This window comes from Alligator mississippiensis, chromosome 2 (genome assembly GCF_030867095.1).
Source record: "Alligator mississippiensis isolate rAllMis1 chromosome 2, rAllMis1, whole genome shotgun sequence".
In the NCBI taxonomy this organism is placed as follows: domain Eukaryota; kingdom Metazoa; phylum Chordata; order Crocodylia; family Alligatoridae; genus Alligator; species Alligator mississippiensis.
This window is the reverse complement of record NC_081825.1, coordinates 51,606,846-51,632,551: the sequence shown is the minus strand read 5'-3', so window position 1 is coordinate 51,632,551 and position 25,706 is coordinate 51,606,846. Positions and strand designations below refer to the sequence as shown.

General features: G+C 42.5%; 1 protein-coding gene across 6 annotated transcripts in view; it reads right to left on the bottom strand.

Moving 5' to 3' along the window:
• NSUN7 (NOP2/Sun RNA methyltransferase family member 7) overlaps window positions 1-25,706 on the bottom strand; it is a 70,306-nt gene that overhangs the window by 16,842 nt on the left and 27,758 nt on the right. For 4 of the 6 annotated variants that reach the window (XM_059721663.1, XM_059721665.1, XM_059721662.1 and 1 more), the window contains 5 exons: window positions 18,459-18,819; window positions 16,863-16,921; window positions 9,904-10,034; window positions 5,830-5,982; window positions 2,278-2,461 (listed from right to left, as the gene is read on the bottom strand). In XM_059721663.1, coding sequence (XP_059577646.1) covers window positions 2,278-2,461; window positions 5,830-5,982; window positions 9,904-10,034; window positions 16,863-16,921; window positions 18,459-18,771 — 840 coding nt within the window. In that variant the 5' untranslated portion in view covers window positions 18,772-18,819. Of the gene's footprint in view, window positions 1-2,277; window positions 2,462-5,829; window positions 5,983-9,903; window positions 10,035-16,862; window positions 16,922-18,458; window positions 18,820-24,248; window positions 24,332-25,200; window positions 25,315-25,706 lie in introns of those variants that run through there. The other 2 variants (XM_059721664.1, XM_006258482.4) reach the window with 2 other exon arrangements.

Below are 25,706 nucleotides of genomic sequence, written 5' to 3'. Positions count from 1 at the left end.
CATTTGCATCAGAAACAGAAGTGAGGGTCTCTCATAGGAAAATGCTTTGCTGATAAAAATCACTTAGATTAGGACCTAGCTATTTAACAGCCCTTCTGTTGTAGGTGAACTGCATGTCCGAAGAAGCTGAACGTTTCTGGATCTCAAGAAAATCTCTCTTGATGTTGACAAATTCTTTTAATATTACTGCCTCCAAACTGCCTATTTTTGGAGTGCTAAGGTTCTGCTGAGGCAGCTCCAACAAGATCTGGATTCTGCAGGTCTCCTTTACACAGGTAAATCTGGCTTTCAATCTGGGAGTACTAGTTATATCAACAGTGATTTTCATCCCCAACTGGTGAAATCAGGTATCTCTTCAGATTTATTTAATAGGGCTGTTAAGTGCTATTCTCCTGCTTCATATCCTAGCTGAGGTAGACAGAGTTGCTTTAAGGCAGGGGCAGGCAAAGTCCAGCCCATGAGCTGGATTGGGCCCATGGCAGACTCCATTTCCCAGCAGCCCCTGCCCATGTTGCTGAGACTCCATGGAGACACCAGCAGCAGTGGGACCGTGACAGTGCAAGACCAGGGTTTCCATGGAGACCAACCCCAACAGCACTGGCAGGGCACACTGCTGGGCAGGAAGCTGCTCCGGGGTCAGAGCTGGGATCTTGCAGCAGTGACAGCGTGGTCAGGAGCCAGGGCAGAACTGCAATCCGCTGTCCACACCCCCCTGCCCAGAAGAACTAAGGTTGACCTTGCACTAATTAGATTCTATACATGAAAAATTATAACAAATTGATAATTTTCCATGTACCAAATCCAATTATAGCAGGAGTTGATTTAAATTTGAATTAATCTTGGATTCAGGTAAATATGAATGGAGTTTCTATTCTGTGACTGTATTCAACATGCAAGTGGAACTAACATTTTCAGAAGTGGTGGTTTTGGTGCTTGCTTGGGACATATTGTGAAAGCTTAACTTATGAACTTCTCTGGAGGAAAAAAAAATAAAGGCCTTTTTAAGGAGTCTCAAAGTTATGTAATTGAAGATCACTTATAACTGAAAACCTTGACTAGATCATCCCAGGGTTACCAGAAAAAAAACAGCTGTACAAAGGGCTTTACCTCACCTCTGTATTATGGTAGGAAACTCTTAATAAGCTTGCGTGGGGGAATACTGGGTGCAAGTCAGGAGAAAGACCACTTAACCTACTGTAAAGTCAGTGGTCTAGGAACCTTTCTACATCATGCATGGAGAGGCAGCAGTGACTATTCCACCGCAAGCATGGAACTGCAGGAAGAAAGATATCATAAGTATTGTGATGCTATTATTTATTGACTAGGAGTAAAATTTAAAGCATCCAAATCAGATGCTTAAGTGGTGTTTAGGTCCCATTTTCCAAGTCATTTTTGAGGATGGGACTGAGGCACTTCTGAAAATTTTATCTAAGCCCTTCACAGAAAACAGCTTTAAAATAAAATCTTAACTTAAACATCCTACTGATTACACCGACTATCGTTTATAAGCATTTACATTCAAGTGTCAATATGATTCGATGATTATGGTTTTTATAAAGACAGTATCTAGGACGTTTCACAAACTGTTGGCAGCTAGCTACTTTTAGCCATTTAAAATAAAGAAGGAAAAGGCATGCAACATATTCTAAGGCACAGCATTCTCTTAGGCTAGAAGTAGACATTGCTAGTGGAGCAAAACCAGCTGTGCTGGGATGCACCTCAGCACAGCTAAGCTGCAAAACACATCACTCACTTCCCACCCCGCTGATGCTGCAAACAACAAGTGATATGTTCTCCTGGGGCTTGAGAGGCCTGGTCCTGCACACCCTGGGAATTCTTACACAACGCTGGGCCCCGCAAGCCATGGGAGTGCCTGCCTGGCTTTCCCCCTTACTGAGACATGCCTCCGGAACATGTCTTCGCAAGCAGGAAAGCCAGGCAGGTGCTCCCAGGGCTTAAGGAACCCAATCCTGCATAGGAATTCCTGGGATACACAGAATCAGGCCCCTCAAACCCCTGAAAAGCACAGGCAACTCTGGGTTTCCAGCACTCTTGCACCATAAAGTAAACAGACATCTGCTGCTAAATAGCAAAACAAATGGATACCACCTTTGTTGTGACCATTATTCATGGCATAACAAAGGGTACAGATGTATGCTTAGCTTCTGTGCTGCCACACAAATGTTATGGTGGCACAAAAGCAACACAAGTTGATGTGTTTCCACCCTTAATTTGCAGAGCAGAATAAGGAAGCTCCTACTTACTGAATGAACTCACCTGTATTAAGAGTTTGTAATCTGTGAAAAGCTCCAAGTTGAGTAGTTCTTCTTTAAGAAAGGAAGGAAACACCAGCACATCCTGGCAGTGTTTGTCCAGACAATATGTATAACCTTCCAAATCTGATATAGAGTCAACTCTGGTAAATCCTTCTTTTGTTAAATTTCTATAAACTTCTTCAGGGCTGTTAAATATATTTAAGATTCATAATACTTATAATAACCATTACCACTAAATATACAAAGTTAAATCTCAAGAAATCATCCTAAAAACCTAGATTTTTGCTTCAAACGTACCATAAAATTCAAAATAATCAGAGCTAGTCTCTGACAGTTAGCACCAAATTTACTGTTGGCATAATTTGGTTCAGTTAGATCGACTTGAATGGACTAGCACTCTACAGTGAAGTTAGTGCTCAGTCTCTGGAAAAAATAAACTTGTGCAAAGATAACACACATATGTACATTTAACAAGTGTAACTCACAATACACAGGCAGTCATGCAGACTAAGAAGTGTATACTATTTGCTTAAATGTATTATTTGTGCCATACACTTGCACAATATACTGTAAATGGAGAGCCAACATGGCAACAATCAGTCAGGTCAACTAACATATTCAGCCTAAGTAAAGGTTGCAAAATCACAACCAAAGTAAGATATGTTAGCTGTCCTGAAGCACTTACAATTTAAAATAGATAATATATAAAACACATTCAAGTAAGGAAGAATATGAAAGAATTACTGGAAGGACCATTTGGTAGATTTATCACATCAGTTTCCATTACTATAAACAAACATTAAAATTGCTATCCTGTATTGACATGCACACTACCAGAGACGGAACTTAAAAGGGGTACCGTCAGCTGCATATTATACTTTCACCCAAACTCCTCTACCAATTTTTGCAGCTTAAAAATAACATTTTTTCTATTTTGAAAAAGTATTTTAAAATACTGCAGCGCACACATGCTCTCCTTCTGTAACTGAATTTTCTGATAACCCTAAAGCAAGCAGCGGAGCTGGCTTGTGCTGCAGCCCTTCCAAGTCCAACCTTGCAGCAGGTTTCAGAAACAGGTACACAGAACAAAGTGAAACTGTTCCACAGGCCTTTATTTTTGGGAGGAGTATGGGGAGGGGAGGCGGGGGTGCAAACCAGAAAGGGCTACAGCCCAAGCCAATTTACCTGCTTGCTTTAAGTTTATCAGCAGGGATCCTGGTTTTCCCTGTTGAAAAATCACAAATTCTCTGATTAAAACCCCCCAAAATCTACATTTTTCGGCAATTAAAATAACCATGATTTACTGATATATTTACAATTTAAAAAGCAATTTGGAAACCTACCACTGCGTCAATCATTATAATAAATTCTAAATAGCTATGAATTTTGGGGTTTGATTTTGGGGTTTTTTATTATGGAAAAATCAGAGCTCCCCCGACCCCTTCACTCACCAGGACACAGGTCCAACTGTGGCTGTCCCCCCGGGTGCTTTGTGGAGCTGAGCAGCCCTGATATGCCAGTGCCCTGCCTATGCCGGTGCCCCTCACTCCGACGCAGTCGCCTGCCCCCAGACCCCCAGTGTGTGAGGAAGGGAGTGGCTGTGTGTGGAAAGTGAGGGGGGCACAAGCAACATGGCAGGGGGGCACATACCCTGAGATTTCTGCACCCACAGTGGGCCATGGGGTTATACCCGAGCCAGATCAGCTCTGGGCAGGGGCTGCCTTTGCAGCCCAGCAGACAGGACGTGGTGTTGGAGTGCCACGCCACCTAATGGCTAGAAAATGGTATTTAGAGGTTTGCTTTTGGGAATAGGCTTGTAGGTAAAGTAGATATGTATTAGAACAATGGTCCAGGGCAATGGCAAGGGTTCACTGATTTCTAAAAAGCCTGTTTTGTGAGTTTCCTCAAGGCTCACTGTATCTGACAGGCAAGCAGCAAGGAGAGGGACATTAAAGACATATACCACATTGTTCCATAACATGAGATAAGGTGGCACCAGGTCAGTGCTCAGCTGCAGAGCCCTTGAGATTTCTGGTTTTGGAGGAACGCACCAAATTAGAAGAAGACCCGGAAAGAACCAAATTAGGATGTGTACATGTGATGGGTTTGTGAAAGAAAGGAATATGCCGACAGGACAGAACATGGACAGCATGAAGACCACAGGTAAACCAATCAGTGATGCCCAAAGACAAAGAGTCATCAGAAGGAGAGAAAGGATACAAAAGGAGGGATTTCAGAGCAGCAAAGGGGCCCCTCGGGGACCCAAGGCCTCTATGGACAGAGGACATACCACCAGCCCATCTCACCCACCCCACTTGGGGGAGCAGGCCTCGGCCTCTGACCTCCAGGCTGTTGGTATCTGACATTCAAGAGAGAACCTCAGAGTGCAGTTCATGTACTGACCAGACATACCTTGACTCCGATGACAGCTCTTGGACTGGTAGATATAAAATTGTTTGCATTATTCTTATCTGTTATTACTGTGCATCAATAAAATTAGCCTATTATCGAATGGAGAGGTCATGGTCAATCTGAGGGTTTGGGTCTGCCCGGCACACAGTATCTGGGTCATAAATCCAGTGGCAACACAATCATGAGGTGAAGAAGTGCCAGTGGCAACAGTGCAGAATTGTGCCCCCTGCTACTGCTGGGCAGGCAGGGGCACCTCACTTTGGCAGCTATGGCCACAGAGGCAGCTCCTGTCCAGAGCTGATCTGGCCTGGCTGCAGCCTCATGCCCTGCTCTGGACACACAAAATCTCGGGTGGGGGGGGCCACATGCCCCCTTCTGCCGCATTGCTGGTGACTCTCGTCCCTCACCCTTAATGCATGGTCTGTGCCCCTTCCCCCCGACCAACACATGGCTTGTGGCCCTCTCCACCTCATAGACTTACCTGGAGGGAGCTGCTTGGCTGTCACATGCTTGTGCGTGCCCCCTGCCAATGGATTGCCCTCCTCTCACTCCCCCCAAGCCCAAGCAGCCCCTTGCAGGCTGGAACTCAGCCAGCTTGCAAAAGGAAACCCATGGTTTCCCACATTTTTCTCCTAAAAAGGGGAAAGCCATGATTTTCTCCTTTAAGAGAAAATCTGTGTTTTTCTCCATTAAAAGAGAAAATCCATATTCTTCTGAAGCAAACAGAAAACCCAGATCCCTGGTTATCAGAAAACACTACTGTGGGAGAAGCATGTGTGCGCCACAGCCCTGTGCTTGGAGCACTTTTACTTGGCCACCACAACATCTGTATTATGATACTATTGAGGGGATATCAGGGCACCCAGTTGAGAACCACTGAACTAAGTAAACCAAAAAAAATACAAAAGCTGTGTTTTTCTTTTAGCCTCTTTCAGTTACAGTACGAACTGGTGTTAGTTGTAACACTCCTAAGTAAAAACTGAAGGAAGTATGAAGCTTACATGTGTATTACAAGAAGTTTATGCCTTTGAAGGCAATCCTGAACTATGCACACTTCAAAATAAATTAGCAGAAATAAAGATTATAGTTTAATACATAAAATCTACAATTAACACATTAATATTAACTTTATATCTCTCACCTGATTTTAAGAGCATTTATCCAAGCATACAAAGGTAAAGCAGAAGCCCTTTGTTCCTGTTTCCGTATAGTTTCTGGTAGAATATGTTCAATTGAAAGAGCATCATGTTTAATTCGACATCTTGCCAGTGCAGCAGCCAATTTAGTTTTAAAACTACAAATATAAAATAATAGCTTTATCAAGATTTTTCATTTTAGCTTGCTATTATGCAACATTAACTTCCAAACATCATTGTAATATTACAGTGAAACATGGATCCCACTACACTATGTACTGTGCAAACAGTACAGGGCAGTTCCTAATTCAAGTACCTTAACATTTTCAAAACTGTTGCACAGAGATGTGACCATGCATCTTTAGGACTTTTTGGTTCTTCTAGCTTTTTCTCCAAAATTTCACCATTTCCGATTCACAAAACACGTGGTCAAGAAGAGAATGAATGATGAAAATGTATATTGAGTGCAACCAACCTTTGAAACATGCTCCTTTAAATTTGAGAAGAATGTCAAATGGAGAAATACTATGCTAATCAATGCCCAACCATGATCGTTTAAATATCAAAACTGATAACTTTCTGGTTCAAATGATGTGAGAATATAAAAGGTGATACTTCATATATTAATGCTATGAATGTATGGTATCTGGAAGAATATCGGTATTTCTTCCTTGCAATGTGACCTGTGGAACCAAAAGATCGTGCATAAAAGGAATGGAGCCCAGCAAAGCAAATGAGCTCCACCAAAGGGAGAAACAAATGTAGTAGGTGCAATGGGACCATGGATATATTCAAGCCCACAAAATGGGGTCGAGAAACTTCGAGCCTAGCACACAGCATATTTTGAAAGCCTGGCCAATCTCATGTTGGTGTTTAAAATAGGTGGAACGGCCTAATTTGTGAAGCTTGAAACTATCTTTAAGGACCTTCACAGTTAGTCATTTACACAAAGTAGTGATCACACCAGCCTCCGTTATGCCAGTGACATTGGCCTTCATTGCCCATTTGTTAAATGCACTGGCAAGACTAATGCACTTTTCAAAAAGGCATCTTAATTTTTTCTCTGCTTTGTATAGTGTCTAGTATTTTTCTCATTTGTACCTGCTTTTCTCCCTCTTTGTGGTATCCCCCTCTAGTCTGGTTTTAGTTACTATTATCTTTGGGCCAATACTATACAACTTGTGGAACGAAAGGGGCCTCAGTAATTGGTCAAGGAACTACTGCAATAAGATACTACCACTTTTAGTGCTCTAAATCCCCAGGTTAGAGAGATGCCTGAAGAGTACTTTTTGCTCTAGCACCTAGGCTAGAAGAGCTCAGACACTTCTATGCTTAAGTGTTTCTCCTTGGCTGTTTCTAAGCAGCTCCCTGGTATTGGGTCTCACAGTTGTCTTTTGGAGGCAACCAGCTCTCCCTGCTGACTATATAGGAAATCTAGACACATAACTGTGTTCCTATGAATAGTCTTCCTGTGGTCAGGCCTCATATTTTTTAGAACTGCAACACTAAAATTGGAGGCAGCCACAGTGGGGGACTGTAGCCACCACACCCCTTTGGCTGTGCAGCACATGCTCAGTGAGTTCCTTAAGCTCTCTGATACCGCTGCACTGGTGCAGCTCCAAAACCCAGAAAGATAAATGCTTCCCTTTTCCCCTGCCCTGGAAAATGGCAGCAGCCAAGGTGAAAGGTGGGAAGGGTAGCAATGTGTACTCCCTGGCCTCTGCTGGTAGCTGCACTAACAAGCTGGTGAGCTCAAATTGCTAACTGCACATTGACCACACGCCCAAAGGGGATGGTGCCTTCCCCCGCTTCACTTGAATCCAACCATGGTGGCAGCTAAGAGAACAATTTGGATTTTGCACTAAGTGACATGCCCAAATGAATGGGACAGGGAGTCCTGACAGCATGAAGAGACGTTCAAGAAGTGGTGACTCTAATATGGAATAGAATGAAACCACTAGCCTGTCATAGCTTCTATTTCAAACTTTTACATTAGAGGTTAGTTTTAAATGCAACAGAAAGGGCACATGCAACAGATGTACACATGGCAATGGAGTTTCTTTGGAAACAGGAAAAAGGAGCCCTCAAAGTTGAGAGAATGCACATAAATATTGTTATTAAATGTTTTCTAAGCAGTTAAGCCAAGCAGTTTATAACCTTTTCTTACTGTTATCTGTTCCTTTCTAGTACGAACTTTTCATAGTGAGTTTGTAGAAATCCCTACATTTTTAAATGGAACCCCCCCCACAAAACAGGTAATCCTATTTTCACTGGTTAATGACACTCATTCACCTTTTCCCAGAAAGTTGGACCCACAAAGAATACCAGGAAGTTATGCTGTGCAGGAGTGCTTAATTATTACAGCACACAGTGTTGGAAGCAAGCACAGAGGTCTTGCAGTTTATTTGCAAATGTGTACCATGGCCATGCATACAAGTCACACAAGTGCTACTGCAGCTGTGAAGCAGTTTCACTTTTGATCTGTGGTCTAGTGAAGTGGGAAGATAAGAGTCCTTGTCTTCCTTACCCACAGCCCCAGAGCATAAGGCCCCATAAATTAGGCTGAGGAGGGAGCAAGATTAACTTAAGTGACATCTGTTCAACCATGTGTGCTAATATGCATCACTCAGTGTCATTCAGAGGGGTACCTGACCTGGTTTATCTTCATTAACCATGGAGGCTGATAGCAAGACCAATGCGCTTTACTTAAAAGAAAAGACTGAAGAGGGAATTATGTTAGCACTATTTTAAAGGTTTTTATTTTATGTTCTGCTATTTTTATTGTAAGACTTGCCTAATTGGCACTACTGGGGGACCTGCAGCTGCCCAGAAAAAAATCCCTCGAGGGCCAGATCTGGTCTGCGAGACGTATTTTGCCCATCGCAGATCTAAATTAACCTGTTTACTGAATACTGAGGTGATATTTCTTCATGTTGTTGGCTTCAGTGTGATAATATTCATAAATTTTTCCACTGGATTAAAGCAAAAATATATTAACTTACTTCTCTTTTTTTTTTTTTTTTTTTTAAGTATTCTACCATTAGCATGTGATTTTAATTAGGTACGGGTTTCCTCTTCTTTAGGAAACTAGAAGCTTCTTTCAAACTAAATTATTATTTTAAGAAGTCAGCAAATTATATCAGAATGGGCATTTTTAAACATACTCACAACTGGAAATGCTATCATTTAGAGGTGCACTGATATATCGGTCCAACATCGGATCAGTACCAATATAAAGAAAATTATCTATAGCAGATATCGGCCCAATGGGGCCGATAAATACCCGTGTTGCACGTAGCCGCAATGCAGCACAGAGCAGAGCCGGCAGCATGGAGAGCTGCCTCCAGCTGGTAAATTGGAAAGGGGAGGGAAGGGGCGTGGAGGGACAGATCAACGCCTCCCGCAATGAGGGAGGGAGTGGGCAGGGGCAGTCACTGCTCAGCCAGGGCAGGGAGTGATGCATGATGGAGCCGCGGCTGGTGGGGTGGGGGCAGCTCCTGCTGCTGCTTGCACCCTGGGAGGGCAGGGGCAGAGGGGTGTGTGGCCCCAGATCTGCATGGAGCAGGGTGGGCTGCAGCTGCAGGATGGAGCCGGAGCCAGCGCTCTGCGGGGCTTTTGTTGGGGGCTGGGCTCAGAGGGGGATCCGGATGCACTGGGAGGAGGCTGCGGTCACCCCAAATTTCACCACAGCTCTAATCCCAGCCCTGCCCTACCGCCCACCGCCCAGTGCAACCCCAGCTGCTTCTGGCAGTTGGGTGGAGGAGGGGCGTTCAACACCGTCCCGTGCCACCCTCCACCCCAGCTGCGCAGTGCCTGCCCCTGCCCCCTCTTTCACCAAGGGGTTCCTTGATCTGTCTCCACACACCCCTTCCCTCCACCTCCCCTTCCACCACACCGGACTCATCACCTGGAGGCAGCTATATCAGATATTGGATCAGTATCTGCTACTATGCCTCCTTAAATATCAGCTATCGGTACCAGCCTCCAAAATCTCCATCAGTGCACTCCTATTATCAGTGGTTACGAAACTCTTCATATATCTTGATATATATTAGCACAGCTTTTAATCTTACATATACCTGTATAGATAATGCTCTACTTCTCGGACTTCAGCTATTGGCTCCTCTTCATCAGAAATCTGTCGGGCTTGGAACTTTCGATCTTGGAAGTCATACAGCATGACAACAACTAAACTAGTCAATTCATCTGACTGCAAGAGTAAAATAGGCACATAAAGAAACTGAAAATCAGATCCCAAACTTGCAAAGAGAATCACTTTCACAGAACCTTACATTCACACAGAGACTGACTTCAGTGGAACCATAGTCAAATAAGTCTGCCTAAATCATTCCTTTCAAAGAAACAGTGTAAGTATAGGAGAGTTTTTTTGACTATAAAGAAAAATTAGGTAAATACTTCTAAAATTATTTGTCTGGTTTCTAATCAATAAAAGAATCAGCTTTATTAAACTTATCTTTATCAAACCATCTATGGATTTCAATTCTCCAAGGTAAAAAAGCAAAATGCTTTGCTTTTTTCCCCACTCTTCAAACAATTTTTCTCTTTTGCAGTAGATGGCAGATGTAAAAGAATGGTCTTCCTATTCATCCACATGGCCCAATAAAAGCTTTAAAGTGTTACATTAAAAAATACTTAGATTTTCCAGTTCAAAAAACCACTTTAGAGGATCTGTTTTATAGTCAATCAATAATATTCAAGCCCAGATAAGCGTTATAACTTGTAACAGATTGCAGATATTATATTGATTTCTGATAATTTTGGAGCTCCAGTAAGCCTTAAAATTTCCAGTGGTGTATAAATAAGTAAGGCTTAGCATTTTTAAATTGTATAGAACACATGAAGTTTGAAATGACTTTAAAAAAAAGAATAAATAAGAACACTGACCTCACAGCAACCACAGTTACAATCATTCAAGATGGAGGACACTACAGTATATATACAATTTATGCCAAATGAGGCTGCTATATGTGGCTATGAGAAAAGTGCCCAATATATGCAATGGTCCATTAATCCTTGTAATCCATCTCAGCCACTGTCAATGCTGTGCTATTTGTAGCACTAAAACTGACTAGGTTCTGTCAATTTCAAGGCTGTTATTAGAGCAAGGTCACTGAGTAACAAAGTGAGGACCAATAATGAAGTATGGAAAGCAAAACAAGTGCTTTTCCAGCATAAATTTGTAAGCATGTTTCAAATCAGTTTAAATGGTATGTTAAGTATTGAAAAGAAAATGAATAAAAGGCTGTCTGCTTTGCACACAGACATCTTAAGTAGCTTTTACTATGAGACAGTCTACTCTAGATTAGAGCATTTGTTCAGTAAATGTAAAACCCAGGTTCACTGCCTTCAATCTGAGGGAGTTTTCACAAGTACCTAAACTCTGCAGATAGGGGTACACTAATAAAGATGTTTTGGACTGATACCAATGACTGATTATTAACAAGCTATATCAGCTGATACCAATCTGATTGCCAATATGCAAGCCCAGCAGTTTGGAGAGCAGCGTCCAGCTAGTAAGTCTGTTGGGAGGAAGGGGAGAGGCAGTATATCGAGGCCCCTGCAGAGAGGGAGGGAGTGGGGCAAGGGCTGAGGCAGGCACTGCCCAGCCAAAGCCTAGCACAGAACGCTGCCCAGCCAGAGCTGAGCACAGGATGGAGCCCCGAGTGGCTTGTCCGGGAGGCATAGGGGGGGCAGGGGGGCTCCTGCCACTGTGTGCACCCATAGGGGAGGCGTGAGGGGGCATGTGCCCCGTGGATCTGTGGGCAGGGCAAGGGCAGGCTGCTGCTGCAGGCTGGAGACAGCACCAGGCTCTTCCTGGAGGGTGGGTTGGGCCGGGGCTGCACTTGAGGTGGGCAGGGGCGGCTTACAGCCACCTCAAAATTCACCATAACCCCCTGACCACACACCCAGTGCCACCACCACGCACCTCAAGCACAGCCTGGTGGGGGGGTTAGGCCAGGGAAGAGCCTGGCGCTGCCCCCAGTCCCAGCCTGCAGTGACAGCCCACCCTTGCCCCGCGCACAGGTCTGGGAGTCACATGCCGCCCAGGCCTCCCCTGGGAGTGCACACAGAAGCGGGAGCTGCCCCCTTCCCCTCCCTGTGGCCCCCCAGATGAACCATGATCCCTTGCCTCACCCCGCCCCAGCTGAGCAGTGCCTGCCCCTGCCCTAATCCCTCTTTCACCATGTGAGCCTCAATATGCCTCTCCCCCCCAGACCTCCAAGAGACTTACCAGCTGGACGCTGCTCTCCAAGCTGCTGGACCAGCATTTATCAGTGATCTTACCAGCCACATCAGTCAAAAAAGGCAACTGCCAATAATGTTAATTTTTATTTTATCGGTACCAATATGATATGGAGCTATGTACTGGTGCACCTCTATCTGCAGAGGCAGGGTTTCAGCATTTCCTAATGGCTGATTTATGCTAACTGGGAAGCCACCTGCTGGCAATATGAATCCCATTCCTAACTTCTCAGTTTGAGCCGATCAAGTCTATTCTGAAAGCCAAACACCTAAATGCTAGACATGGCAAAAAGTGAGCTTCATCATATGTATCCTTTTGTGGATCTAGGTCTAAGTCAATGAGGAACTCATTGATTTAGACCTAGACAGAGGGAACTCATCTTTCCAGGATGATAAATTATATATTCAGACGACACTGAAGACATTTAACTAAACGTGTTCAAAGCCATGTGTATAAGCTGCTGTCTTAACCCAAATACTATCCTTGCTTCTATAAACAGTAGAATTAATTTATTTAATACCAGCATTAAGAATGAAAAGTTAGGGTTTCTGAAAGAACTCCAGTTTTAATCCAAAATTACAGATAACATTATCAATACTAAAACAATCTGAAAAAGTGAGTAATTTTTACAATAGAATAAATAAAAATCCTTTAGCTCCTTTTGCTCACTTATTAATTAAATCAGATCATAAGACTGCTTGAGGCACTTGAATAATTTGAATGAATTCAATTAGTCTCATCATTCTCAGATTATTTTACAGTTCAGGTAGGTAAAGCCCTTAGAACTTTAAATAACTTGAGATATTGTAAAAAAAGATCCCACAGCAAAGAGGAAAAGGTCTCTTAATTTAAATATACATATAAAAAAAAAGAGAAAATTTTAAAAAGGCAATATTCAAAACATACTACAGCTTTTGATATTTTCTGAGAAGGAGGGATTAAAAATGCATAGGGGCATGCGCTGCAAGGGGAAGGTAAAGAGACAGAGGAAAATAAATGTCCATAAATCACACATTTTATACACTTTCAATTATCACTCAAGCAGATGTTACTTCTTAAAAATCAATTAACTTCTGTATTTATTTAATGATTTACCCATTTTAACATGATGTTAGATTTTAGTATTAGCAACCACCTAATTTAAAGCAAAAGCCAAATGAGGAACTAGTCATTTTTTTATTTTTAATAGTTCAGTTCATAAATAGTGAAGACAAACAATAATGTGCACCTCTAAGGACAATTAGAAATACTTCGGTCATAAGGGAAGCAGGATGACAGTAGGAGGGAAAAGTTTTCTTATAAATTTGAGCACAAAAAAGCATTAATAAAGGTCTTTGGAAAGGACCAACTTAAGAAAAGTGTGACATTATGAAAATACCAATCTAACAAAATTTAAGCTAAATCTAGGTTCAGTAAATGTTGACTACTTAGAGTAAGGATATCTCTCTTTTCAGAGGAATGGATGAAAGGAGAACTGTCTAGCTTGCTGAGAGAGTTTGTAAAGAGATCATCCTCTTAAGTACAAGTGAAGAAATAGAAGTTTTTTTTTCCCTTTCTCTGTTAAATTCTATTTTGTCTGGAGAAAATATTTTATATTTTAATTTTTTAAATAAAATTTGTAAGCAAAAGGAAATGAAAGGGATGATCTTTTATTTCTAAGGAAAAAAAAAACAAGAGAGAAGGAGAAACATCAGATAGGACTCATTCTTATGACTGGCATATCATAAATACACAGACAGTAAAGATATCGTAATCTCAATTTGCCCACTTTGCTTTTTCTGACTTTCATCACAACCAAGCTCTGGATACTCTTCTTAAACACCATACAAAAAATCTTGATGGCCAAGTTACTTGTAATGCATTTAATTTATACCACTCCACACTTATTTAGATAATTCCAGCTGAGAGGCTTTAAGTACTTTACAAGCTACTAACTCAATATTTCATCTGTAAATTTGAAAAAGCAGAACAGATTAAAGCCAACGTTTTCAGAAATTACGATTACATTTGTGGAAATGCGTAGCTCCTCCGGCCCCTCGCCACCCCCTCCGCCCCCCCACTGGCTCTGGCCACTCCTCCAGCCGCTCATCACCCCCCACCCACCAGGCCCAGTGCATCCCTAGGGATGGCTTTGCCCATACCCCCTGCACCCTGCCCCATCTGGTAGACAGAGATGCTAAACACAAAATGCCAACCAAAGCAAGAGAAATCTTGCATATTCAAAACTTTCAGGTCCTATTTAGTGACCACTTTTGAAAATTTGAGCATGCCAGTTGAGACTGATTTTCTGAGAAACTTGATCTTTGAAACAGTTACCATAAAAAATAAATTATTCTCCAAATCTTCCACTGCTAATGTTGACAGGTTTCCTATCCTCTTGTCTTAGTCATAAGACACAATGGCTGGCAGTTAAAATTGGTCAGTGGTCCCAGTTCTTTGCAAATGCCATCCTGTGGTAGTTTCACTCCAAAATGCAGCTTAGGAAGTATGTACATAATCAGAATGTTCTTTTCAAAGGCCTATGAGAGGTGTAACTCTAAACAGATTCCCTTAATTTAGTGTCCATTTGTACTTTTGGCAGTTCCCACGTATCATTTAGCTTGTTTTTTTAAATATAAAATTAAAACTAGATAAGTGGAAGCAGAGTTTAGTAATGCAGCATGCTCTGCAAGGAAGTTGTTTATTTCTTCTGGTGTATGCTATAAAAAAAGGGCTAAAAAAGCCATGTTTCATTTTCAGCCCCATCTCAGAAGCACTGGTCAATCAGGTTTCTAAATCACAAGTTATTAGGTAGTTCACAGTGCTTAACGAAAGTACATTTTTGCTAAGCCAGCTGCAAGATAGACATTAGCAGAGTGCAATGCAGTTAATAAGCTACAGTAAAAGCTTTGTTATCCAGCATGAGGGGGGTAAAGGGGATACCAGTTATCTAAAAATTCTGGTTAACTGAGAGTTATACCTATCAAGGAAGACAGGAGCACAGTGCAGCCACCCCTGCTGGGCACAGCCCGGCCCTGGCCCTGCCCCATCCCATAGCAGCAGCCCGTGCAGATCCCTAACTAATGTAAACAACAGAAATACTTGATGCGCATGCTAAACAGACTCCGCAAAGATTCCTGTTGCTAAAGTGAAGATTTGTATTGGGGGATATTGGAAATTCCAGTTAATAGAGTATTCTGGTTAGTAAAATGCCGGTCAACACAGCTTTTACTATATAATATATGAATATACTGCTTCATGACATAGCTACGAAGACAAAGTAATATTATAAATTTAAGTTATGATAGAAACTAGGATTCCAAGATTTCTCCTATTAAGTCTAAATCATAACTTCTTGCTTGGTCATCAGCTTACAATGTCAGAAATTATGACCTGTGAATTGCAGTTTACAGCTAAAGAGCTATTGACTTGAAACATGTGTGCGTGATGGATACCTTAGGATTTTTACCAAGGATTAGCAATGAGACACTGCAGCCTTTGATAATAATTTGAATCCAACATGGATTAAGAAAGAAATGACAACTTGACAGTATATTGATAAATATATTTTGGAAAAGGTGTCTATAAGCTATAAAACAGTGTTTGATTAATATGCACCCATCTAGAAGCAGTATTAAAGTATAACACAAGGACCAATAACATGAGCACAATGGCCCCCTCTACACATTACAAATATTATGCAATTAAATGAGACCAACTACACATGCAATGTATCTATCACACAATAAAAAGATCCAACCAGCTATAAAGTTAGACCACAAAAAGTGTGTGCTAACTTTATATCTAGTTGCTATCAAGGTTTAATTTGCATGTGTAGCAGGGTCTCCCCTGGGGCCAAGAGCCCTATTGACTGACTGGGTTCCCAGCCTCAGGGGTAAACCTTGCCTAGTGCAAAAACCCTGAGCCCCAAGGATTACAGCTGCTGTGATCAGAAGCTGGGGGGAAGGAGGCAGGGGTGGGGAGAGAGAGGAGTGAGTAAAACCCCCAGCCCACACAGAGCTCTCAGTTTGGCTTGTCACATGCAGTCAGGACCAAGAGCCCCGTATCTGATGGGGCTCTCAACCCTAGCTGCGCCTCACTTGCAGCCGGGGCTGAGAGCCCCATCAGCTCCGGGGCCTCGGCTTCAGCTGCATGTTTCCCCCATAACTGGGAGCCTGCTTCTTGCCAGTGCAGGGCTCCCCCTGCACCAGTAATATAGCACAATTGGATCCGATGTGTGATCCCACAATCGCGCCTCCTGCCATGCATGTGTAACATGGCAGAAAACACAATTGTGTGGATCATGTATTAGATCCAATCATACCTTTACCTGAACATGTAGAGAGGGAGCATATCCGGTGAAGAAGCACAGTGCTGCTTGATGCTATATGGACTAAATCAACATAAAGTTAGAATGATGAGCTTTAGAAGTTTCTCATAACACTTCATTACAACTATTCTTTTAACATTAAGCTGGCTTGTCAAAATCCTTAAAATAGCCCTAAAGCATGGCTACAAATGGGCAGCATATACAACTCTTTTATCAGTATAAGTGAGTTACTTTTTTCACAGGCATTTGAACACACACTTATCATTCACCCTCCTCCTTTCCACCCCAACACACACACCAGCTGAAAGCTTATCACAGTGAAATACAGGGTCAAAAACTGCAGAGATCTATATAACATAAAACAATAGAAGCACTTCGGGATGTTTCAGAAAAATAAGGCACTAGATGTGTGTCAAACTTTTTTGTAAAGTGGTCTATTATCATCTCACAAATGCATTACTTACAATTGACTGACATGGGTAGAAGCAGCTATCTATCAATATGTTCTCAAGAAGATCTTGATCTGCAAAAGAAATACATAAAAATCTACAGGATTCTAAAAATATAAATAAAATTCACAAGTAACTACATCTGAGCACTGAAAAACTGCTGGGTTAGAAAGTTATTAAAATTTAAACAATGTTGTAAGATTTTTTAAAGTACAAATTTAAGTGCAAAAGTAATAGCTCAATGGAGCTGTCTTCAGACCTGATCCAAAAGAAACACATCCATGGAAAAAACAGAGGATTATAATTCCAGTTCAGCTGATATATAAGAAATCCAATACACATGGTAAAATATAAATGCTTAGTTTCATAATTACATGAAAGTCGCATGTATGCACAGGTCCTTATTTTGCTGCTCTCCTTCCTTCCTTTCCTCAGGAACCTGAACTCAATCATTTTGTGGTCGGTGCTGCCCAAGCTGCCATCTACTACTACATTCCCCACCAATTCTTCCATGTTTGTGAGCAGCAGATCAAGAAAAGCATGACCCCTAGTTGTCCTCTCCAACACCTACCAGGAAGCTGTCCCCAGCACTCTTCAAAAACTTCCTGGATTGTCTGTGCACTGTTGCATTGCCCTCTCAGCAGATGTCAGGGCAATTGAAGTTCCCCATGAGAGCCAAGGCCTGTGATCTGGAAACTTCTGCCAGCTGTTTGAAGACAGCCTCTTCCACCTCATCCTCCTGATCTGGTGGCCTATAGTCCACAACCACCACGATATCACCCTTGTTGCTCTCCCCTCTAACCTTAACCTAGAGACTTTCAACAGGCCTATCTACCACTTCATACTGGAGCTCTGAGCAACCATACAGCCCTTTAACTAGATAAAGAGCAGCTCCTCCTCTTCTTCTCCACTGCCTGTGCTTCCTGAACAGTTTTTACCCATCCATGACAGTGCTCCAGTCATTCGACCTATCCCACTGAAGTCTCTGTTATTCCAATCATGGCATAGTTCTGTGACTGTGTGAGGACTTCCAATTCTTCCTGCTTGTTTCCCAGGCTCTGTGCATGCCTGTACAAAACACCCGAGATAACCAGCTGATTGCCTTATTTTCTCAGGAAGAATGAGAAGGCCTCCCATTGTCCCCTCCTGCTTGTGCTTCCTCCAGGTCACCTGCTTCCCCACTTACCTCAGGTCTTAGTCTCAATCTCCCAGCAAACCTAGTTTAAAGCCCTCCTTACTACGTTAGCAAGCCTGTCTATGAAGATACGGTAATGTGAAGCACCCAGAGGAGATGCCATCCTGCCTGGACTGAGGGCCTATACCAATTATTCCATACAGTTGTGGCAGGTAAGATCGTAGGCATTCAGAGGCAGATGGTCAGTGGTGAACCGTAAGACCAGGGAGTCCACAGATTCTACTGCCCAAACTATCACAATGCCTACCAATGGAACTTCAGCAGTCCACAAGGTGAGGCAAGAGCTGAACTGCCCTCTTTAAAGCTGCAGGAATGTTCTTCTCTCTACCCCAAAGAGCTAAAAACTTCTTTCTAGTTGTTCCATGCTTTCTGTGCTACATAACTTCTGTGAGCAATTTAGGGAAAGTTTTACTTACACTTTAGAGCGCTGAAAGCCAGTTCGTAAGATGCACGCTGGGAATATTCATCTCTGAAGATGGGCAGGGCTGGTACTGGTTCATTACCATAACTTATCAATATTCTATCCTGAGGCTTTTCATTATGAATGCGTTGGAAAATATTAGCTGCATTTCTGTATACAGAGTCACAATAGCCAGTCTTTTCAGTCAGGCTTGTTGTACTGTTTTCGGCAAACTCCCTCTCATTTGAAACTGTCAGTTCACTCAGGTTTGAAACATCACTTTTAATATCATTATTTGAAGGCACTGAGCTACTTTTGGAACTTGGCATTTTTCCTATTGATGGTACGAAGGCTGACAAATCACAATCCCACTGTCTCTGCAAAAACAAAAACAAAACAAGTTTTATCAGAACGTTTAATTCTATTTCACTAAAAGCATTTTTCTTTGTTTTTTATTTCCTTTCCTAGGATCTAATCCTGCAAATATTTGAGATAATATTAAGCATATGTAGACATATGACCAGATACCTAAAAGTGAATTTTTCTTTCTAGGCTCTTGCTATTTGGACCTTTCATTCACTACTGCCACAGCCACAACCCAGTGATTCCAAAACTGAATGCATGTACCAATAGCAAAGTCCCACATCAGGAACTTTGTAGCCACAATCTGCTTCCTAAGGCACACGTGCTACAGATGCAAGCATCTGCCATGGGTTTTAATGAGAGAATCAAGGGATTCCAATAAACTTTTACTGGACCAACTGTAGCGTTGCTTTTCCCTGTGGGCTGCTAAGGTTCCAATGGTGGGCATGCGCAGAACTACTTAGGAACTGAAGCCACCTCTACAGCTGCAGGGAATGCATTTCCCAAGTCATTATGGCTACAAGAGCACTGCAACCCTACTACATACAAGTTTAAGACAGTTCCAGCAGCCCCTCACAAAAGAACATGGCAAACCTATCCAGTGTGAAGTAGTACAGAGTGTCCAAGAGTTCATGGGATTTTCCTATCACTACCTCCACTGGTATCTCTAATCTGCTTGCTATGCAAACATAAAAAGCTTTGGAAAATTCATAAGTCATTCAGTTGGCTGGAAATGGGAGGTAGGAGGAAGAAGGGAATAGGGCTGTTGGAACTGGTCTACCAGTTTCTGCAGACATTCTTTCCTACCACCTTGCTCCTGCTAGTTCTAGCCATGTGGCTATCACTGAAACTCCTGACTACACCTGTAATATTGTGTAGAAATGGACTATTATACTTGTGGGGGAAGGAAGAACCCAGGCAAACAGTGAAAGTTTCTGAGGCCAAATTTAATTAAGCCAAATTGTACAGTGAAAGATTAAGGACTTGAGACAGAGATTCAGAGCATGCAAATATTCCCCTGTAAGTCTCTAAACCTTGTTTTTGCAAGGATAAATCTTAGTTAGGTCCCTACCATGTCAGTACAGTAGATAAGTGAGGTGATTTCTCTCTCTGTCCACAAGAGTAAAAAGGAAAAGTACACTCCCCACCCCGCTATGAGGGAAAGTTAATCTGATATCTCCGAGTTACCTTAAATGCTCCAGAATTTGAGCAGAACTCATTGATGCCATTATAGTATTAGTGAGCAGTACCAAAGCATAAGCACATCTAATATCAGACAAGACATACTCTGTACAAAGAACATCTGAGCTGGAATCTCTGCACCATAAAGGCATAACGAGTTAACATCACAAAGGTTAAACATAACAAGATAAATAAAGACTGTGGTTTCAGGCAATGCTCTGCCTAACCATTGAACCTCCAGTGCTGAGGCTTCAAAGGAACCCATCTGGAACGTGAACTTGCTTCCAGGAGATAAGAGAACAGCTTGGTAAGTATTCTGCCTCATCTTAGTCCTTGCCAGAGAGGGTGACACCTGACTGTGCTAACTCTGGGAACAATAGACTGCCCTACCCTTTTCTTGAAATTGAGTAGAACAGCTCTTGGATGACCTGCTAAACTTAATAAAAGGATCCAAACACTGAGTAAGAATGATTCTGGATCAGAGTTACAATTCAAAGGAACGCCAGCTGGAAATAAGTGTTCAGGTCTTCCAGAACCTCAGAGGTTAGACTGGCTTCTAAGGATCTTAATCTAACAACTACAGAATTCAAGTTTTCCCAAAGTAATCTACTTAGTGGATTTATTGTGATTTTTTAAATCTCCTGATCTACCTGTTTTTACTCTTAATGGGAGAGATTAAAAAAAAGCATCCAGGTAGAAGTGTTTAGTAAAAGGTAAAAGTATTTAGTAAAACATGGTGATGTGATGGGTGATGGTGTGTGGAGGGTTTGTATTTTTCTTTTTTTTTTAAAGCATTTTCTCCATTTTTGTCAAATTAATTCTTTACAGGGAGCTTTCAGAACTGGCATACATATTTCACTATTTTTGCAGGAAATTGAGTGGTACTGTTTGAGCCTTTCTGTTGAGAACCTGTACAATTTAGCCAGGACTGTACTAACATGTTGAGTTAGCTGTAGGACTTCTATAGGAGGGATACAATTCTATATTAAGTCGTATTGGAAGTTCACTCCTTCAAACTTTTTCTGAAGGGGAGGGTCTATGTTAAAGTGGTACCTGAACTTTCCTGCAACTCCACTGTGCAGTGGAGTCTCTGCCCACCCTGAGCTCCCTGTACAATTTTTCCCCTTCTCATTTATTCTTGGGCTCTGAAGAAGCTCCTTTCAAAACAATCTAGAAGAAATCTTATGGCAGAGATCACACAGTGTATATTAAGTAGACAGTGCAAGGCTTCGGTCTTCCTACAATAGGCAGCAAGAAGGAACTGAGAGGCAGCTTTGTCGCAGACAATGCTGCAAATGTATCAAAGATGAGAAGAAATCTAGAAGAAAGTGAAGAAAACTCAAGCTAATAACATATGGCTGCAGTGCTCATTTGATGCACCTCTTAACCAAGGACTTCAGTGCTCCAGAAATAAAGGCTAATTTGTTGAAATGGCTAAATACTTCCATAACAACCACTTTGCAGCAGCTGCTCTGAAGAAAGCAGGAAGAACTAAACCTCAGTCTCCCACAAGATGTGCAATGAAACTCAGTAATGGACTATTTTGAGCGATATGTTGAGAACTGGCCTAATCTGATGACAATTTGTGAAGAAAATCATGACAAAATAGATGGAACTGTCATACCCAAAGTTCTCAACATTGGGCTAAAGAGAAATATAGAATGTATGCTGACTATCCTGAAGCCTATTTCTGTAGCCTTGAACAAACTGCAGGGAAATCACTGTTTTATTGCTGATTGCTTATTGTTGAAATTTGGAAGGAACTGGGCGAGACCTTGAAAGGAGAAATGCGCAATGACAGAGTTAAATTACAGGCATTATTTTTAAAAAAAAAAAAAAGAATGGACCAAACACCATCTCCAGCTCATTTTCTTGCCGGTATTCTCAATACTCAGTACCAGGGTCAATCTTTAACTGCTGAAGAAGAGGAGTTGGCTATGACATGGGCATCTAGCAATCATCCTTCCATAATACAAACTATAATAAATTTATAATAAATGTATAATATATACATTTTAATAAAAAATATTTTCTTCCTTAGAATGAATTAGTTCAAAATTGAGAAATCGGTTAGGAACTGAAAAAACAGGAATGCTTGTCTTTCTTTTCCAGTCTATGAATAAACAGGAAGAGAAAGGTGAAGACTGAGTTTGCTGCCACATAACCCAGTATTTAAAGTTTCTCATGTTGAGCTGGCTCAAATAATCTATTTAATTTTTGTTAAAAAACACATTTCACATTTATAACTAAAATAGTTACAAATTCAAATATACTTGTGCTTGTTTTGTTAAAATAATTATACATGTGTGTTGTTGAAGAAAAATCTCTAAAACATATAAGCTTGTTGTTTTGATTAAAAACAATTTAAAATGTTGTAATTCAGTTTTCTAATGCAGCTGCAAAATTAATCTAAAAATATCAAAATAAATCACTGCTTTAAAATGTATAGTGTGTACCTTCTATAAATGAAACCTACATCTATCTCTGAGTTGTGAAAAATATGCATTAAGGTTATATCAAACAAGAATGCCCTTTTCCTAACCAGTGATTTAAACCATGGTTTGAACTGATTTGATTTAAATCAAATCTACTCAGGCTGAAGGCATTCAGGATAACATACCAGAGCTCATCATTTTGAAGAATATGGTAGGCTTTCTCCTTAGCAATGTGTGAAAGGCTTAGATGTAGTACATGCATTCCCTAATAAGAGGCAAAGATTTCTTTTATTGTATCATCTGGATACTTGGGATAGTTAGGCAAACTTCTGAATGCAATTCATACTTCATCACATCACAACATCACTAACACCTTCCCCAATAAGAACGGGGGCATCCGGAACGACTATTATTACTCTATTCAATGTCACTTTGTCCTTAGACAAGTGACTGGTTCCTTGTATCATTGGTTCATTAGTTAGATATCTTTTTCTACAGCATCTCCCATTACTCTGTGCCAGCTTCTATGGTTATCAATAGCTGGTCTTATTGGCTGATGGAAAGTTTAGGTAGACTGATGCTGTTTTAATCAGAATTCAGGGGAACAAGTGGCCTATTGTTTTAATCTGCAATAGAATACAAAATAAAGTGGTCACGGTCAAGGTTACCAGTTTCTAAACCGTATCAAGTATACTGCAGCATACTAAATCTTCTGATCAGAGACACAAATTATGCTGATACAGTTACTTTATACTTCTGAAAGTCCTGTGTGTATCCACAGTTAACAGTGAAGGCCGAAGGACAGGTTCCCCACTTTCCATGATCTGTGATGAGGCTCAAAGAATTAGTCCAAATAAGGAGTAAAAGACAAATCAAGTGCAGCTCATGGAAGTCACAATTCCACAAGTTCAACAGTGTAAGAATACAGTGGGAGTAAGAAACTCATTCCAGCTTTAGAGAGTTCCAGATCCAGCACTAATCCCCAGTTCTTAAAATATGGAGTCTACTTTACAGAGACCACTTGCTTGAGCAGTATCCCTTGTCCTGATTATTGCAAATGTTGCTGCCACTGCTAAACTCTAGAGCCCAAATAAGCTGCAGCAGGCCAGTCACATTTAATTTATTAACACCCCCTTATTAAGTAAAAGATCAAACCTGTTCAAAACATAACACAAAGGTGAGTTATACAGAAGTGAGGATAAGAATAAACACTTCTATAAACATGCACAAAATGTTTTCCAGTGCACAAGTCCTTTATACTACCTTGACGCTAGGGATTTTATGGCAATCTGCTACATTAGCATGAGTGCAAGTGCACCAGTCCCACCAAAAGCATCATATAACTAGCTCCGCAGCCTCTCGGAAAGTTACTCCAATCCCTTTTTCCTACCTAAGCTGCTGGTCTGTTTTGTGCTCCTGCCTGATCCACAGCTCTGCTTTGTGCTCCCAGCCCCTGGCCCCTTCCCACGCTGCTTTCCACTCCCTGCCCTGATGTCCCTGAGCAATCTGCTTCTCTGCTTTCTGCCACTTTCCCGATCCCCTGCTCTGCCTTCTGCCCCTGTCCAGTTCACTGCTCTACTTCCTGCCCCTCTCCCGTTCCTGCTCTGCTTGCTGCCCCCCGCCGGCCCCAGCCCCAGCGCCTGCCACGCTCTGCACTGGCGCGGCAAGGCGGCGCCGCCAGCAGTTTACTCCGGTTACCAGGGCAACAGCTCCGCCCCGCCCCGCCCCGCCCGCGGCCGGACACCAGGGGAGGGGAGCGGCCTCCCGGGCTCTGATGGACCCGTGGGCACTGGGGAGGGGACCGCGACGGGCTGCCCCGCGCTCACCTGAGCGCCGCGCTGCCGAGGCTAGGGAGCAGCCGAAGCCCGCGCGGACCCCAAATCTCTGCCCCACCTCTGGAGATGGCGGGGCGGGCCCCGCCCCCTCTGCTCGGCCCCGCCCCCAGACCGCACCGGATGGAACGCGGCTGTGGGGCAGTTTCACTGAAACAAGGGTACTACCACTCTCCTCCTGGGGGGGAGGTTCTCTGTGCTTATCGCCGCCCGTCGCCCCGAGCCCCCCCGGCGAAGTGTTCGTGCGCCGCGCAGTGGTTCCGTCCGCGTAGCAACGGGGGGGGGGGTGTCTAAGGGGCCGCGCGCTGCTGTTGGCGGGGGGGGGGGGGGAGGTTGGCCCTGGTGGCGGGAGTGGGGGGCGTATGTGCGCGCGCACCCCCCCCCTTACTTATAATCCATGGCCTAATTATCCCCTAATTCCATTCCAGTTGCTATTGTAAGAGTTCGCTCTACTCTCTCAAAAAGGTATTTGCGGGCTGTAATTTTTCTTTTTATGAAGTAGCCACATCAATGGCCATATGTTTCTAGAGTTCTTGCTAATCCAGTTAAAAGACCCTCGTGAACTTGCTTTCCTCTGCTTTGCAACTTGCACGCTTTACACCACTGTAAAATAGCTCTTTGAATCCCTCCTCCCAAAGGCAAAGGAGAAAGAGTATCATACTTCCTTGAGGACAACATTTCACCAAATAACATGAGACTTGTACGAGACCCTGCCAGGACAAGAAATGCAAAACCTGCCAACCTATCTCCACCACCCCCACAATTACTACACCTCACAACAGAACTATCACCATTCCTGGATCTCACACCTGCACCTCCAGAAGCATTATATCTCTTATCCAGTGCACCAAACACCCTGATGGAAAATACGTAGGAGAGACCAAACAACTGTACACCAGAATGAACGCACACCGAAAATCTATCAAAGACAAGAATATGCAATCACCTGTGGGTGCCCACTTCTCACAGGACAGCCACTCCCGTGCCGATCTCTCAGTTCTAATCCTCAAAGGGACTTTACAAAACACCTTCCATAGACAAGCCTGCAAACTTCACTTCGTAAATCTACTGGATACAAAAATCATGGACTCAATATAGAATTGGATTTATGACACATTACAACCTGCCTGACATCTGATTCACCAGGTACCTGCCAGACCTGACTTTTCACATTTTTCTTTGGGGGGAACCTTCTTCCCCTCCCCTCCTTTTTACCCTTTGTCTTCCTAATTTCCAGCTATTTCCTTTTTCACAGACAGCCTTTTTTCTACCTTGGAAAACTACTACAGTAGAGTGTCCCTTACTTACCTTTGTTTCCCCCCCCCCCTCTTGTTTTTCCCTTCCCTTCTCTACCTTTTGTTTTCCTAATTTTCACCTATTTACCTTCCCACTGAAGTCCTGTCACACTTTTGGCTTCTTTTTTCATTCCTTGGAGTCTCAGAACAGCAGAGA